The sequence below is a fragment of the Anolis carolinensis genome, chromosome 6, assembly GCF_035594765.1.
Source record: "Anolis carolinensis isolate JA03-04 chromosome 6, rAnoCar3.1.pri, whole genome shotgun sequence".
Classification (NCBI taxonomy): domain Eukaryota; kingdom Metazoa; phylum Chordata; class Lepidosauria; order Squamata; family Dactyloidae; genus Anolis; species Anolis carolinensis.
This window is the reverse complement of record NC_085846.1, coordinates 16,290,630-16,308,123: the sequence shown is the minus strand read 5'-3', so window position 1 is coordinate 16,308,123 and position 17,494 is coordinate 16,290,630. Positions and strand designations below refer to the sequence as shown.

Genomic DNA, 17,494 nt, shown 5'->3' with positions numbered 1-17,494 from the left:
TGCGTGCACACACACACACACAAATAGAGATCCCCAGCAGTTCTTCAAAACTGCTTAAAAATTAAGCCTACAGTGACATGTCACTTTCATTTTCATTTCCTGCCAGTTTTTGGCTGATCTTTTAAGTTTTTAGGTGTTGAGGGAAGGGGACTGTGTGAGTAGAACTGCTGTACTTTGCACTAATTTAGGGATGAAAATATAAATAAGAAAAATAATAAATTGTGGCAGTCTAGAGCCTTGGAGGAAGTCCTGGGAGTTGCAGAAAGAGGTTAGAGTACCACTGTTCTCATACCTGGTTTAAACCTCATTTACATGCACACAATGGTCCCAGTCTGGATCTACGCTGTACGTATAAATCCATATAGAGAGGTGCATGGTGCATAGGTTCCTCTGAAGTCTGGCATTGTCTCAGGAGACTTGGATGTTACCTTAAAATCTATAAGGAGAAGCTTGTAGCCTTTCTTCTGCCAATTGTTAAGTGAGAGTGAAGTTAGATACTTCCACTTTCCAGAGATCAAGACAAGTGTAAATATACTAGAATCACTGCAAAGGTGCTAGGGAATTAAATGTTTGTAGATCATAAATGCAAATAAATTACAGTAGAATCTCACTTATCCAACATTCGCTTATCCAACGTTATGGATTATCCAACACATTTTTGTAGTCAATGTTTTCAATACATCCTGATATTTTGGTGCTAAATTCGTAAATACAGTAATTACTATGTAGCATTACTGCATATTGAACTACTTTTTCTGTCAAATTTATTGTATAACATGATGTTTTTGTGCGTAATTTGTAAAATCATAACCTAATTTGATGTTAACCTTAATTTGACCTAATTAAGGCTTCTCCTTAATCTCTTCTTATTATCCAACTTATTCGTTTATCCAATGTTCTGCCAGCCTGTTTATGTTGGATAAGTGAGACTCTACTGTACTTGAAACCTATTAGATTATTTGTGCTGATGTTGGGGCACTTGTATATTGTCCTGAAACAGTATCAACTGGTTGTTCCCGTATCAGTGGTGCTATAAGTTTGCACTGGGTTTTGGTCTGAACTGTAAAACTGCTGTTGAAGATGCTGAATCCATTAAAGGAGTTATTTAAGTTGGCAATCTAATTTTTGGATAGGGTTCATCAAAATATTGTATGCTGTAACCAGCATTCATTATCTCTCATGTACCCCACAAAACAGTAGTCTAGAACTTATGTGACATTCAGAAATCTTATTATTTATATTGTTTATTATTGTTGTATGATTTCCAATCATATCTGACTTGTGATGACCTTAAGGCAAGATTTCCTTGCTAATATTTGTTCAGAAGTGGTTTGCTATTGCCTTTGTCTGAAAGTGTAACTTGCCTAAGGTCACCAGTGGATTTCTGTGGCCAAGTGGGGATTCAGACCCTGGTCTCTGGACTGTGTCCTAATTCAACACATTCATCTCTACATCACAATGATTCTCTACCTTGGATGGGTCCTTTAAAAGAAGCTGCGATGGCGCAAGGGGTGAAATCAGTGGTTCTCAACCTGTGGGTCCCCAGATGTTTTGGCCTTCAGCTCCCAGAAATCCTAACAACTGGTAAACTGGCTGAGATTTCTGGGAATTGTAGGCCAAAACACCTGGGGACCCACAGGTTGAGAACCATTGGCTTAAACCCTTGTGTCAGCTGAACTGCTGACCTGAAGGTTGGGTTGCTGACCTGAATCCACGACATGGGGTAAGCTCCCATCTGTCAGCTCTAGCTTGTGGGGACATGAGAGAAGCCTCCCATCAGGATGGTAACACATCCAGGCGTCCCCTGGGTAACGTCTCTGTAGACGGCCAATTCTCTCACACCATAAGCAACTAGTATGTTCTCAAGTCACTTCTGACATGATTAAAATGGTCCTTTAAAGCCTGACTTCTCAAACTGAGGGTCCTGAGGGGCTCAACCCCAATGGAGATCCCCTTAGCTGGATGTTAGGCAACCATAAAAGGTTTCCATATGCCACCCATTTACATAAATCTGTTAGCAACAAGGTGTAGTGTTTACAGTGGGCTTTGCAGAAATCCTTCAGCTATACTTCACAAAAAGGAAAATCGGCTTAATTTTGATTCCTGTTTTATATACCGATATACCTGGGGTCACATAAAAATGTATTGGGCTGAAAGGGGTGGCGAGTGGAAAAAGTTTAAGAAGCCCTGCTTAAAAGTACAGTGGAAAACTCAGAACAGATTCATTGATCCCCTTGAACCATTGGAGCCATCAACTTTCCTTGCCATGCTGGCACAGCTCAGGTGGTAGGTAGGGATCTGATAAGATCAACTGAAGGAAAGACATAGAGGTCTATGGTCTCTTTTGGGTTAATCCCTGTAAATTTTGGATGCAGCTGTTTCCTGCATGCATATGCCATTACCAGAAAGACTGTAATTACCTACCCTGTATGCTCCATAATTACAGTTAAGAAGCAAGCCAGGGGGTGGATGGGCAAACGCTGGTTGTCAGAAACCAGCATCAGATAGATGGGGCCAATTCAGTGTATGTGTGTATGTGTGTGTGCGAGACAGAGAGAGATGGAATGGAGGGTTGTTCGTTCTGTCTTGTGCACTGTTCCTTTCGTACTCACTTGTTCCCTCTCTATGCAAATCCCTTCCCAATCCCCAGCCAGATGCCATAAGGAGCTTAGACGTTTTTTCTCCTGGTTGCTGCTCCCTTGGCGCATCTTTGTGCTCTTCCATAGGTTCCTTTCCTGCTCTCCCTCCCCATCAGCACTATTTCTCCTGATGTGACTCCATCTTGCAAATATTCTTCTCTCTGGGAATAGTGACACAATAGGCATAGTGGCACGGCATTTGGAAGCAGTGACGAAAGAGCCTCCCATCCGCCTCCCACCTTCCAAACTCTCCATGTGCTTCTGATGATCCACATCAATCCACCATGTGGTCCTTGTGGGGAAAAGGGTGGAGTGTGCAGACTAGCTGCAGCACAAGAGGTCCTGCCACTTAAATAAAGAAAATATGTCACTTTTCTTTGCCATTGTCTCCACTGAAAGGCCTCAATCTGCGATGGACAGGCAGTGGCCACAAGCAGTTTCTGAAAGACAGACCCTCCAGCCCTCCTAATCAGCCCTTTTTCCCAGTCCACCAAAGCTTGACTTTGCATCCAGTGTACTGAAGTACACAGAAAACAAACAGTAGAAGTGGGAAGCAGGGAGAGAAACTGAGACATGGACTGTCTCAGGTTGCATCTAGACAATAGAGTTAATACAGTTTGGAACCACTTTAACTGCAATGTCTTAATGCTGTGGAATCATGGGATTTGTAGTTTGGCAAGGCACCACCATGCTTTAGCAGAGAAAGCAAAAAACCTTGTAACACTTCAACTCTTATGATTCCACAGCATTGAGCCAAAGCAGTTAAACTGTTGTCGAAGGCTTTCATGGCCAGAATCACTGGGTTGCTGTGAGTTTACTGGGCTGTATAGCGATGTTCCAGAAGCATTCTCTCCTGATGTTTTACCCACATCTATGGCAGGCATCCTCAGAGGTTGTGAGGTCTGTTGGAAACTAGGCAAGTGGGGTTTATATATCTGTGGAACACTCAGGGAGGGAGAAAGAACTCTTGCTGCTTGAGGCAAGTGTGAATGTTGCAATTAGCTACCTTGATTAGCATTGAATAGCCTTGCAGCTTCAAAATCTGGCTGCTTCCTGCCTGGAGCAATCCTTTGTTGGGAGGTGATTACCTGGCCCTGATTGTTTACTGTCTGGAATTCACCAGTCTTCTAAGTGTTGTTCTTTAATTAATGTTCTGATTTTAGAGGGTTTTTTAAAATACTGGTAGCCAGATTTTGTTCATTTTCATGGTTTCCTGCTTTATGTTGAAATTGACAGGGGAATTCCAGACAGGAAACAATCAGGACCAGCTAACACCTTCCAGCAAAGGTATCCCCTAGGCAAGAAGCAGCCTGGCTTTGAAGCTTCAAGGCTATTCAATGCTAATCAAGGTGGCCAATTGCAAAAATGTATATTCACTCCCTGCTGAATTAAGACAATTTTCTTATGATAGCTGTCACAAAAGCCCACTTCTCATTATCTTAGGTTGTTGTTTTCTTCATGGACTCTTGCTTATGTTACTTTTCCATGTTCTCATCCATAAATATTTACTATCTTCTTTTCACATGGAGCTATACTGTGGGGATTTTAATGCACAAAAATATTTTCCATAAAATGCGTTATTTTGTATACATGCCTTAAGGAAATGCATTTTATATGCAATTCAATTTGATTTTAAAAAACATCTGAAAACCGCATTGCAACACCCAGAGAAACTTGGGCTTGTGCAAACTGCCACATTGCAGTTTGCACATTTATTCAGGAAATATGAATTAGGACATTCAAATGCATATGGCATGAAACCTTTTAAGCAACCTGAAAACATTCCTGCTCGTGTTGAGGTGATAGGAATATCTGGATTTTGTCACTGGCCTCACATGATCAAATACTATTCCATATTGAAAAAAATACATACATCTTTTCACATAGAAAACTCGCATGCCAGTGATGCTAGGCTTGCAAAATTGTTCTTTAGTTGGAGTATTTAGGCGGCTTTGTAAAGGGAAAGGCATTAAATCATAAGAATCCCACCCCAAAGTCTGATGTGATATAGGCCATATACTTCATTGCAAATGAGAACAGGGTCTCATTCATATTTTATATTTTTAAGGGTGCTGCCAGCCTGCACAGATGTATCTGACATAAAACTGAGCCTTGCAGAATTTCAGATAATGTGCTTTAATCAGGGAACGGCACTAAAAGAGCGGAAACCCAACATCCTGACATACCTATTTTTTTTCTTTTTCTCCTCTACTTTTTCTAACGCAGTGCTGGGATTGGCATCGGTTTCTATGGAAACAGCGAGACCAACGACGGTGTATATCAGGTCACATACTCGCTACTCAGCGCCAACCACACGCTAAGCTCCATTGATACTCTGGTGAGTAAAGGCGGATGGGGAGGGAGCAGGGAAACCCCGGCCATTTGTTTATTTGGTCACTTACTCTGAGAGCAGAACTCTAAATACTTGCTCTCACACACTTCAGAAGGACTGATCAGGAGCAGTTCTCATACATTCATGGAATACTAGATTTTGAAGCAAGACCAAGGGTCATCTAAACCAGGGCTTCTTAAATGTTTTTCACTCATGACCTTTTACAACCAAGAAATGTACACGTGACCCTAGGTGGGTTAAACCCTTGTGCAGGCTGAATTGCTGACCTGAAGCATGCTGGTTCGAATCCGCGAGACGGAGTGACCTCCCATTTATGAACTCTAGCTTGTGGGAACATGGGAGAAGCCTTCCAGCAGGATGGTAACACATCCGGGTGTCCCTTGGGCAATGTCTCTGTAGACTGCCAATTCTCTCACATCAAAAGCAACTTGCAGTATCTTCTCCAGTTGCTTCTGATATGATTTTTTTAAAAAAAGTATATTGTATATAAACTAAGTATAAAAATCGAACATTAATTATTATAAACAAGCATTTGTAAGGCTTGCTAAACAGGCTGATTTTCCCTTTTTATGAAGCACTTTGTGCAGTGGCCACTGTAAACACTGCATGTTGTTGTTACCAGATTTGTGCAAACGGGTGGTGTTTGGAAAACCTTTTTTGTTACTCCAACATTGAGCTAAGGCAGTGGTTCTCAACCTGTGGGTCCCCAGATGTTTTGGCCTTCAACTCCCAAAAATCCTCTAACAGCTGGTAAACTGGCTGGGATTTCTGGAAACTGTAGGCCAAAACACCTGGGGACCCCAGGTTGAGAACTAGTAAGCTAAGGGGACCCCATTTGGGATCAGGACCCAAAGTTTAAGAAGCAGTGATGTATAACAATGCCTGCCAATGCAAGAATCCACAACCAAAGCATCCCTGACAGATGGCCACTCCACTTCTGATTGCAAACCTTCAATGGAAGAAAGTAATGGAATCGAAGTATCATAGAGTTGGAAGAGACCTCATGGGCCATCCAGTCCAACCTCCTGCCAAGGAACAGGAAATTCACATTCAAAGCACCCCCAACAGATTGCCATCCAGCCTCTGCTTAAAAGCCTCCAAAAAAGGAGCCTCCACCACACTCCAGGGCAGAGAGTTCCACTGCTGAACAGCTCTCACTGTTAGGAAGTTCTTCCTGATATTCAGGTGGAATCTCCTTTCCTGTCATTTAAAGCCATTGTTCCATTGTGTCCTTGTCACATATTGATACATGGCCATCATGTCTCCTCTCAGCCTTCTCTTCTGCAGCAAACATCTGTTTATGCCATGGATATATAGTTTGATCCCTGTATCAATGGGTGTTACATTCCTGAATGTACTGTACAAATAGGAAACCATGGATAATAAGGAAACCCAATGAAATGTGCAACTTCTCCTAGAAGACCTAAAAAATTCCTAGAGATGTATCCTGCATTTTGCTCCCTCATCCCTGCCTTAAAGCCAAATGACAATGCCCTGAATTGGGTCCTGAGAGCTACTGGTAATTAGGACAGTTTTTTTAGTATCAGAGTTATATGAATGCAATACTATGTGTATGTTGCAAATGTGATAATGATGCTGGAGTGCAATTATTGAAGGATAATTAATTTTACATCACCTATATGGCAACATTAACCACCAGGGAATTTGTACCTATTTTAATATGGATTTTAATCTTTCTTAATCACTGACAAGACATCTGCTATAAGAACAGGTGTGTTCCATCTTATTATGGTTTTTTAAAAATGAGACTGTCTACCAGTTGTAATGGCCTTTTGCTACATGCAGTGAATATTGGCGCTGAACCCTCCCAGTCAGGATGCCACAGGGCTACAGTGGGTTGGTTTGTTTTTGTGAGGATTTTGTTTTCAAAGAGCTGGCATGCTGGGGATGTGAGTGAACCAGCGCACCATGTGCCAGGACCGGGCATGATGTTGGAAGGCACAAGTCACAGCGCATGGCATGCCAAGGGGCATGTCATACTGATAAGTGAGCTCGAGCAGATGTCCCCAGCAGGCTGGTGTGAGATGGCATGACTGCACCATATGGCTGATATGGACTTGTATGTAACATCTAGAAAGCCTTTCCCCAATTTGGCTTATTAGTCATCTGTGGGATAGATTTAAAAAGTATTTTTATTAAACACATAGATTTTATATGTAGAAAACAACCACAGTGTGAAAAAGGATATTAAAAAAACAGCAAAGACATACATATACAGTATCTACAAAAGCATACATATATCTACATAAAATGGACACTCCTACACAAACTACATATCTATTCACTTATATGTGAAGAACAGATATCTAAACAGATGCTCAATTGGATTTCTGTGGATTTTCCAGGCCATGTTCCAGAAGCATTCTCTCCTGACGTTTCACCCACAGCTATGGCAGGCATCATCAGAGGTTGTGAGGCCTGTTGGAAACTAGACAAGTGGAGTTTATGTAACTGTGGAATGTCCAGGGTGGGAGGAAGAACTCTTGTCTGTTTGAGGCAAGTGTGAATGTTGCAATTTACCACCTTGATTAGCACTGAATAGCCTTGCAGCCTCAAAGCTTTGCTGCTTCCTGCCTGGGGGAATCTTTTGTTGGACCACTCTAACGACCACCATGTCAGACTACACAGAGAAGCCATTGAAATCCACAAATGTGATGTGCACAATTTCAACAGAAAGGAGGAAACCATGAAAAAATCTGGCTACCAGTATTACAAAATCAGGACAGTAAATAAAGAACAACACTCAGAAGACAGGGGAATTCCAGACAGGAAACAATCAGGGCCAGCCAACACCTCCCAACAAAGGATTCCTCCAGGCAGGAATCAGCCAGATTTTGAAGCTGCAAGGCTATTCAATGTTAATCAAGGTGGCCAATTGCAACATTCACACTTGCCTCAAACAGACAAGAGTTCTTTCTCCCTCCCTGAGTGTTCCACAGATATATAAACCCCACTTGCCTAGTTTCCAACAGACCCCACAACCTCTGAGGATGCCTGCCATAGATGTGGGTGAAACGCCTGGAGAGAATGCTTCTGACGTTCCCACATAATTTTGTCTGCTGAGGAAATCCCAGCAACAGTGGGAAAGTTGGGTAATTTTACACTCTTGATTTAATAAGTTCATGGGGAAATGGTAGGGAGTTTTTAGAACCTTCACTGTCTTACTTCACACACTACACTGACTGGCTAGCATGCTCTGAAAGTTGTATGCCTTCAAAAAGTATAATGTTTCTAAGTTCTTATTTCCAAATGTGAAATAATTGGGGTCTCCTCAGCCTGATGAACACCTTCACCAATTTCCTGTTCTATTGGCACCACCACTCTGCATGGCCCAGCCTTCCATGGATTGCTAATGTATGGCAAAGATGTGGTGAAGATACCTACTCTATTCTCCTTCCCAGCATTCAGTACTCAGAAGGATCCACCTGCTTGACATCAATAGATATTTCTAGTAATTAGGCCTTGTAATAACCCTCAGTAAATATCAATTTCGTAGAAAAGGACTTGAGCAAAATAAGCATCTCTCTGCAATTAAATGTATATAACCTGGGCCACAGAGTCTGGATTTCCACTATAGGGCAGAGAAGATTTTGGCAATGCTGGCAAAACAAGAGAAAACCACAGATTTTCAGATCATTCAGTGATTGGTGTAAGGACAGCCTGTTCTTAAACAGAAGATTGGCAAGCCAGGTCTCCTGTGAACTGGAGCACATGGCATGCAATCCCTCGAATTTGCCATATGTTGTACAAAACCATACTAAGGTCCCATGCACCACATGGCACCATGTGGCACATACTTTCTTGCGTGTGCCAAGTTGTGACTCCCACCTCATTCTCCACACAGGTTGCAGAGACAGTGGAGCTGATTTCAGCAACAGTACGAGGGGATCTTACTCAGCTTGAGGAGGCGCTGTCCCCACGGACAGAACTGGTGGCTGTGGTTCGAAACACGCGCCGCCAAGCAGAGGCGGTAGCACAGACCCTGGATGGCATTCCCTTCTGGGAAGATGCCAGTGGAAGCCCCAGCGTCCTAGCAGAACAAGTCGGCTACCTGGAAGACTACAGGTGAGATATGGGGTTGGTGAGAAGGAAGTGGGTTTGAGGAAGGATATAAGTCTCATAGTGGGAATGAGAGTTCACTGACTGATAAAGGCTGAGATCATGCTGGTGTACCACTTCCATGGGTTTTGTTGAGGTACTTGTAATGTGAACATTCAAAACACAATCATGGTGGTTTAAACAGAATTCCATAGGATGTAGCCATGGCAATTGAATTGATATCAAAATGTTGCATTTCTGCCGTCTAGATAGTCTACACAGGCATGGGCAAACTTGGGCCCTCCAGGTGTTTTGGACTTCAACTCCCACCATTCCTAACAGCCTCAGGCCCCTTCCTTTTCCCCCTCAGCCGCTTAAGCGGCTGAGGGGGGAAAGGAAAGGGCCTGAGGCTGTTAGGAATGGTGGGAGTTGAAGTCCAAAACACCTGGAGGGCCCAAGTTTGCCCATGCCTGGTCTACAACAACTCATACTGCTACACCCATACTGGCTCATTGGAAATTCAAAATCTTAAGTCAGAATCTAAAATAGATGCAAGAAGAGAACCGTTATAGAAATTCCCCCTTCCACCTCCTCCTGAATTTGTACATTAAGTCATACAAGCTAATTGAAGGTGACAAATTCAATTAGCTTATATGACTTTGCCAGAGACAAGAATGGGTCTTGTCCTGGCAAAGAGAGCTCCTCTCCCTTCCACCTCTTTCTTTCTCCAAACTGAACTGATAAGTACAGCCCCACCTTTAGGTTTTCTCACCTACTAGGACAAGCCAATATAGGAGGGACACTTGCCTAGTGTATATCCATGTTTTGTTGCCTCATGGTCATTGTATTACACCACCTGTTTGCTGAATATCAACATTGTGCAACTGATTGTGTATCTGTCACCATGTCTGAGAGAAATAAGGTTGAACGCTGTGAAAGCCACCCACTGTTTTGCTATCAGTCTCTTCCCAGTAGACTTAAATCAAGGAAAAGTTTCATGAGAACCACCACTCCTCTTAATGTTCCTCCAGCAACAGCAAGAATATTCCTGTGGGCAGGAAAATCAGGTAATCCCAACTGGATGGCCCCCCACAAGGGTCTTCCTCTAGAGACAAACCAAGAATGGACAACTTGGAAGTCCCTGAACAGACCCGGAAGCAGAGTTGGCAGATCAAAAGGCAACCTGGCAAAATGGCACTGCCTAGAAGAATCCTCCACCTTGTGCAACTGTGGAGTAGAACAAAGAACTCGGTATCTGTATGCTTGCCCACAATGCCCTGCCTCATGCACAGGGGAAAAACGGTTTAAAGCTACAGACAATACAGTTGCTGTTGCCTGTTTTTGGCCTAAAACTATTTAGCAGCTTGTGATCCCTTTATTTTATCCATTTTAAACTTATCTATTTGACATGAAATAAATAACTATGCCTGCTTATTCTACCACTAAGCAACAAGAAATGCACAGGGACTGTTCCTGCAATCACCATGAATAAAGTGATCTATTTACACAAATAAATAGTTATGCAACTTCTAAGAAGCTGCAGCTGCATGAGTGTAGTCCTGTTGGTTATTTCCAAATAGAGTAGACCCATTGACTCAATTGTAGAATTGTGATTCAATACATCGGTGGAGCCCCTGGTGGCATAGTGGGTTAAAGCCTTGTGACTTGAAGGTTGGGTTGCTGACCTGAAGGCTGCCAGGTTCAAGTCCAACCCAGGGAGAGTGCAGATGAGCTCCCTCTATCAGCTCCAGCTCCATGCGGGGACATGAGAGAAGCCTCCCACAAGGATAGTAAAAACATCAAAACATCCGGGCATCCCCTGGACAATGTCCTTGCAGACGGCCAATTCTCTCACAACAGAAGCAACTTGTAGTTTCTCAAGTTGCTCCTGACATGAAAAAAACCCACCTAGGTGGTTTCTAGCACCCACTGCAGGTGAATTCTCTCTAGTTTTCAACACAGGTTTTGCAGGAGCTCTCCAGAGTGCTGAACTATATCCCACAATCTCAGACAGTTCCTTTAAAGCTATTTGAACCCTGGAGTAGACTCACTGTCCCCACTGACTTGCAACCTGCCACCGAGTAAATCCAAATGATTCAAAGGCTTTTCTCTAGTGATAGGTTTCTGTAACAATAGGTTTTTGGCACATGAGAAATGCATCCACTTGCGGAATTCTGCTTGCGCCACCATGAAGTAAATGCATCCATTGTAAAGCAGTGGGAAAATATAATTACAAGTGTGAGAGAACTTACACCAATAGGCTTGGAAATATATGAGTTGTGTGAAAACAGATGGAGGGGAGGAGGAGTGTTAATGGATGGATATGCATGAGTGAAAATAACTAAAAGCGGGAAGGAGAGAGTGGGAGCGCGTGTCTTAGAACAAACTGGCAACTTCCTATTGTGCCAATGTGGCTAGTGTTAATAATGCAAACGAAAGTGCAGCAAGGTTTGGTAGTGGGAGACCCAAGATTCACCGTGTCACTCTCACTTTTCTGCTCTCTGGCTCCCTTAGGTGGCTGGCCTACATTTTACTGCTACTGTTGGACCTCATCATCTGTCTCTTCATCTTGCTGGGTCTGGCGAAGCAAATCAAGTGGCTGGTAATCGTGTGAGTGCACCATCTTGTGGGCATTTCTGCACACTGCCACACTGGCAGCGGAATATATTGGGAATTCTTAAGAGCAGTCCAGCTGTTGAATCATACAAGGAGCAGAATATTGGGTTGTTGTATGTCTTTTGGGCTGTGTGTCCATGTTCCAGAAGTATTCTCTCCTGACGTTTCGCCCACATCTATGGCAGGCATCCTCAGAGGTAGTGAGGTAACTCTGAGGATGCCTGCCATAGATGTGGGCGAAACATCAGGAGAGAATACTTCTGGAACATGGCCACACAGCCCGAAAGACATACAACAACCCTGTGATCCCGACCATGAAAGCCTTCGACAACACATTGAGCACAAAATTCATTTCATTTTTCTATTGTACACAGAAATTACATACTCAACAGAATGAGCAATATATCAGCCGTATTTGGACTATAAGGTTTTCTTAGAGTTTATGTCATCATCACCATCACACTAAACATAAATATATTTTATGTGCCCACACTTCAGTGAGAAGTCCCAGAAAGCAACACTGCCAAAGTTCTTGAATTGTGACATATCAACAAGCTCCAATCCATCGTGGATACAATAGGAAGCCCACATTCATTTGGGTTAGAGGCACAAGAACTCCTCCCCTCCTCCCCACAAAAGTGGGGAAAATGTGAATTAAAAGACCCTACTTTTTTGTAATCAAACAGCACCTTTTTCATAATCCCTAGGTCCTCCAGTGAGGAATAATAATAATAATAATAATAATAATCATCATCATCATCATCATCATCATCTTTATTTATATTCCACTCCATCTCCCCGAGAACACACATATGGCAAGCATTTAATGCCGTTATACAATTAACAAGGACAGACAATACACAGACAGAGGTAAAGGCATTTCCCATCTTATTTCCAGGATCTTGGAGGCTGCGCTTGACTCCAACCATTGGGGGGGGGGGGTCCATCTTCCATGACAAGGAGCTTTGTTCTCCTCCTGATCAGTGTCCTTACGAGCGCCTTTATTACCTCCCCGCTAAAAGCGGTACTATTTATCTACTCGCATTTCTACTTTTGGGCAGGGAGCTGGGGCCAATGGTGTGCTTGCCTTGACCCAGGCTTGAACTACTGACCTTTTGATTGTCAGTGTTTTTATGCATCTATCGGTTTAGCCTGCTGTGCTAAGATTAACCATAGAGTTGTACTGGAGGTAATAGAGTTTCCTAGAGATAACAGTTTAATCAAAGATGTGGATAATCAAGTTCACAAAACATGGAAATGTGGAAGGCCGACTGTAACTTAAACAGAGACCATTGTTTCCTGGCACACTTTTTTTAAATAAATATTTTATTCTTTTTGATACATCACAACAATTAACTATTTTTGCCATACATAACTTATTTCAGTATACATTGTTCCAAAGGTAACTATTCCTTAAATGACATTTTAAACTGTCCTTAGAAATGTATCACCCTCCACCCCCGCCCTCCCCCCATACCCCCACCCCCTTGGAACAGCCATTCAAAATATTGTCAATACATCAGTTTAATCGTGTGGAACGCCTGGTTCAGGGTGCTGTATCTTTCATCTCCATCTATTTTGTCGATTAGTACAGTCCATTTCCTTAACCAGTCTTGATCTTTTAGGCTATTTGTATATATATATTTTTCTTTTGAATGATGAAGTCGTTAATTATATGTTCTGATATATAAGCCCACCAGGTTTCTACATCCCATGCATCTAACTAAGTACGCCTTGTCTATCTTACAACATTCTCCCTCCCAGTAAGTGTGAAATATGTTACTTGATTTGTAAATATTCATAGAATCATAGAATCTTAGAGTTAGAAGGGACCACAAGGGCCATCTAATGCCATTCCTTGCCATGTGGTAATACACAATTTAAGCATTCTTGAAAGATGTCTATTCCATCTCTCCAAAGATTAGAGAGTCCATCACCCTCTGAGACAATTTATTCCCTTGTTTATGTAGAATTTTGTTTCTTTAATGTGTTAGTTCAAGGTTTAGTCTCTGGACTAGAAAATAAGCTGCATCCATCATTTACTTGACATCTCCTGAAATGTTTAAAGAGAGTTATTACTTTACCTCTCAGTCTTCTCTTCCAAGCTACATGTACCAAGCTGCCTTATGTCTTTACGAGATGTGTAAGCAAAGTGCTGCTTATGGCGTGTGACAGGTCCACTGTTGTGGTCTCCCAAAGGTCAAGAAAGTTTTGTAGGATGTGTGGAGGGCATTTCTTTCATATTTGTAGACCCTAAAATTACCGCCAGATTGCCCCAAACTCTGCAGATGAATTACTCGTTTAGGGCAGCCTCCATATTAATCAAATACTATAATATCCTTTTGTTAAATCCTAATCAGGTTGGCAATTTGAATCCAGGAGATGGGGTGAGCTCCTGTCTGTAAGCTCTAGCTTGCAGGGACATGAGAGAAGCCTCCCAGCAGGATGGTAACACATCCGGGCTTCCCCGGGGACATATCTCTGTAGACAGCCAATTCTCTCACACTAGAAGCCACTTGCAGTATGTTCTCAAGTCGCTTCTGACATGATAAAAAAGGCATCACTTTAGGAAATCAACCTATTCCTAGTAATCAGGTTGGTGGTGAGCTCCCTCTGTCAGCTCCAGCTCCCCATGCGGGGACATTAGAGAAGTCTCTCACACAGATGGTAAAACATCAAACATCCAGGCATCCCCTGGGCAATGTCCTTGCAGACGGCCAATTCTCTCACACCAGAAGCGACTTGAAGTTTCTCAAGTAATTCATGACATGAAAAAAAAATCTGTTTGCAAATACACACCAGGTAGTAGCTAGGCTGCCACTAAATTCAGAAAGAGCCACACTGGATCTTGATTGTAATGTGAAGTTGTAAGGAGGGAAGAAAAGCTGCTTCTAAGTATTTCTGCTTACTGCAAACCTGCTTAAAATATTTAAAAGAAAATAGATCAAACCCTGCTCGAATCATTCATGGCTAGAATGATCAACTCCCTACCCAGCTGAGCATCTTCTTCTTTGTTCCCCCCTCCCCAACAGAATGGCTGTGATGAGCTTCCTTGTTCTTGTCCTGAGCTGGGGCTCCATGGGGCTGGAGACAGCAGCAGCGGTGGTGAGTAAAGAGTCAAAGATGGTGCCAGTAGCAAAGTTGGGGAACCGAAAAGTTCCAACAAAACTTGGGTGATGGAGCTGTAGACTATGGGTGGATGACTCACAGCCTTCCAAATATTGTTAAACTACAGCTCCCACCAGCTCTAGCCAGCCAAGGAAATAGTGAGGAAAGGTGGAAGTTAAAGTTCAATAACGCTTGGAAGATCATCCCAGATGAATTCGATGAAAGGGAGAATGGAAGATTGTGGAACTAATGAATAGTCTAGTACTGATCTCTCCATGCAAACAGAGCAAAACAATTCAAGAAAATTCTTCTGAAATGGCCTGCTACTAAATGGTCCACCAGTATTTGATAGATGAAAACATGGGTATATTTGTATTATCCCTAATCTCATACCTACTATAACTTCTCCATTAACCATTTAAAGCCAACTTCCACCAGGATCAGGGGATCCTAGTGAGTGTGGCTATGTTCACTAGGAATTACGGAAATCGTAGTCTAACACATCAGATGGTGTTGGGTTGGGGCCAGCTTGTGTATCAAAAAACACTTATTTCACAGATCCTGTTTCACAACGAATAAACCTCAAGAGTCACCATGACCTAAAGGTTGGGTTGCTGACCTAAAGCTTGCCGGTTTGAATTGACGAGGCTGGGTGAGCTTCTGTCTGTCAGCTCTAGCTTCAGGTACATGAGAGAAGCCTTCGAGCAGGATGGTAGCACATCCAGGTGCCTCCTGGGTAATGTCTCTGTAGACGGCCAATTCTCTCACACCAGAAGTGACTTCCAGTATGTTCTTAAGTAACTTCTGACATGATAAAAAATGGGTTTTAAAAAAGCATGGAAGGTTTCTTTAGTGGTGATATGCAAGCATTTAAATACAGTCGTAGAGAAAAGGTATATCCATTTCCTATACTGCTTCTGAAGACTTCGGGAAGGGAGCTGAACCTTTTTATAAACAGCACATTTCAAAACCAAAAGATGGCAAGGTATTCCCCCACACTGACAGAAAACAAAAAAAAATGTCATTCAGTTTTTTTCTAGGACAGTGAACAAAAATGGTGAATTGGTACACATGGATTATATCTGAGAGCATGCAGCGTGGCATAGAAAAGTCCCACACCATTCTCTCTGCTACAAATAGATACTCTAGCTGGTTTTGGTGCAGTTACAGGGTTGCCAATTATTTTCCTCAGAATGCACAGGCCCTATCTTATACTAGTGCTTGTCCAGCTATCTAATGTGGTGGACTGGCAGTTTTTTCCCCCTAAAGTCCACATTTTTGCCATAGTATGATCATACATTGACACGGTTTGCTGGAAACTCACTGTGTATCAACAACCAATGGCTAGTGGAGCAACACTTTGAGTTGCACAATCTCCTTACTTCTATTTTCCTTGTTAGACTGAATCAGATTAACATGGCAAGGAGCCGTGGTGGCGCAATGGGTTAAACCCTTGTGCCGGCTGAACTGCTGACCTGAAGGTTGGGTTACTGACCTGAAGGTTGCCAGTTTGAATCCGTGAGATGGGGTGAGCTCCCATCTGTGAGATCTAACTTGTGGGGACAGGAGAGAAGCCTCCCAGCTAACACATCCAGGCGTCCCCTGGGCAACATCTCTGTAGATGGCTAATTCTCTCACACCAGAAGCAACTTGCAGTATGTTCTCAAGTCACTTCTGACACATTAAAAAATAAGATTAATGTGGCTATCAAAAACCCCTGAAATACAGGAATTTAGTTGTGCATAACAGAGATCAATGCACTTTCTGCCCTTTGTACAGGTATCAAAGGCATAGGAATCTTTGGCCACCGTACAGCAGGTGCAAGAACTGAGGGGCAGCCAACCACTTGGGCAGGCTGGGTGGCCTTGGTATGGGGACTCTCCCTTTCTGCTGCTCTCTGAAGCACAATAATTTAATTGCTGGCATTTCCTGCCAGAGCTTTTTGTGTATGTGTGTGTGTGTATGTCTTTGGGAGGAATGAGGCTTTCTCTCACCATTGCTACTCACTCTACACACACACACACACACTTCCCCCTCTTTCTGTTGCTTTTAATTAGTAGGCCCTAAGTTATGTACTGCCTGTGGGGAGAAGAGGGAAGCTATGTGTACTTTCCGGCTGCCTTGATTAATATTCTCAGTTCTGTCCCCTCTGGGGATAACTTTTTTTCAATACAAAAAAGAACCAATGAACAAACCAGGGTTTCTGGCCTTGGTGCTCAGCCTTTCTCTTCTGCAATGCACCCCTCTTCCATTGAGCAAGCTCTCTCGTCCTTCCCAACACAACCCCCTACCCACCAAAATCTTGTCATTTCAATCATGTCTTCTTCCACCTTACCCCAGTTGTGACCTGCCCTTTGCTAAAATAAGTCCAAGGCTCCTTTCTGCCTGCTCTCACACTCATTAAGCATCTTTCCAGTTTTTTTAAAAAAGCTGTAATGACAGACGTGTTTCCCCGAGAGAGATTGTCTTGGCCACTTCCAGCCACCTTCTTTTGACAATCCAAAATTTTATAAAACTAAAAGTGGCATTGGAAACAAACTACAGCCTTAACTTCTCCTTGCTCCTGTGCCATATTTTGTTCTTTAACCCTAACTATAGCTTGCCATGCCCCTTTTGATATCTGATAATTCCTCATTCATCATTTTGTAACTGAATACAAAATGCAATTTTAGTACTCAATTATTTATTTATTTATTTACAGCATTTATATTCCGCCCTT

The 17,494-nt window shown here is 42.7% G+C and overlaps 1 protein-coding gene across 2 annotated transcripts in view; it reads left to right on the top strand.

Moving 5' to 3' along the window:
* ttyh1 (tweety family member 1) overlaps positions 1 to 17,494 on the top strand; it is a 71,670-nt gene that overhangs the window by 35,539 nt on the left and 18,637 nt on the right. For both annotated transcript variants that reach the window (XM_062957356.1, XM_062957357.1), the window contains exons 3-6: positions 4,866 to 4,977; positions 8,858 to 9,078; positions 11,566 to 11,661; positions 14,700 to 14,772. In XM_062957356.1, the coding sequence (XP_062813426.1) occupies positions 4,866 to 4,977; positions 8,858 to 9,078; positions 11,566 to 11,661; positions 14,700 to 14,772 (502 nt within the window). The remainder of the gene's footprint in view (positions 1 to 4,865; positions 4,978 to 8,857; positions 9,079 to 11,565; positions 11,662 to 14,699; positions 14,773 to 17,494) is intronic.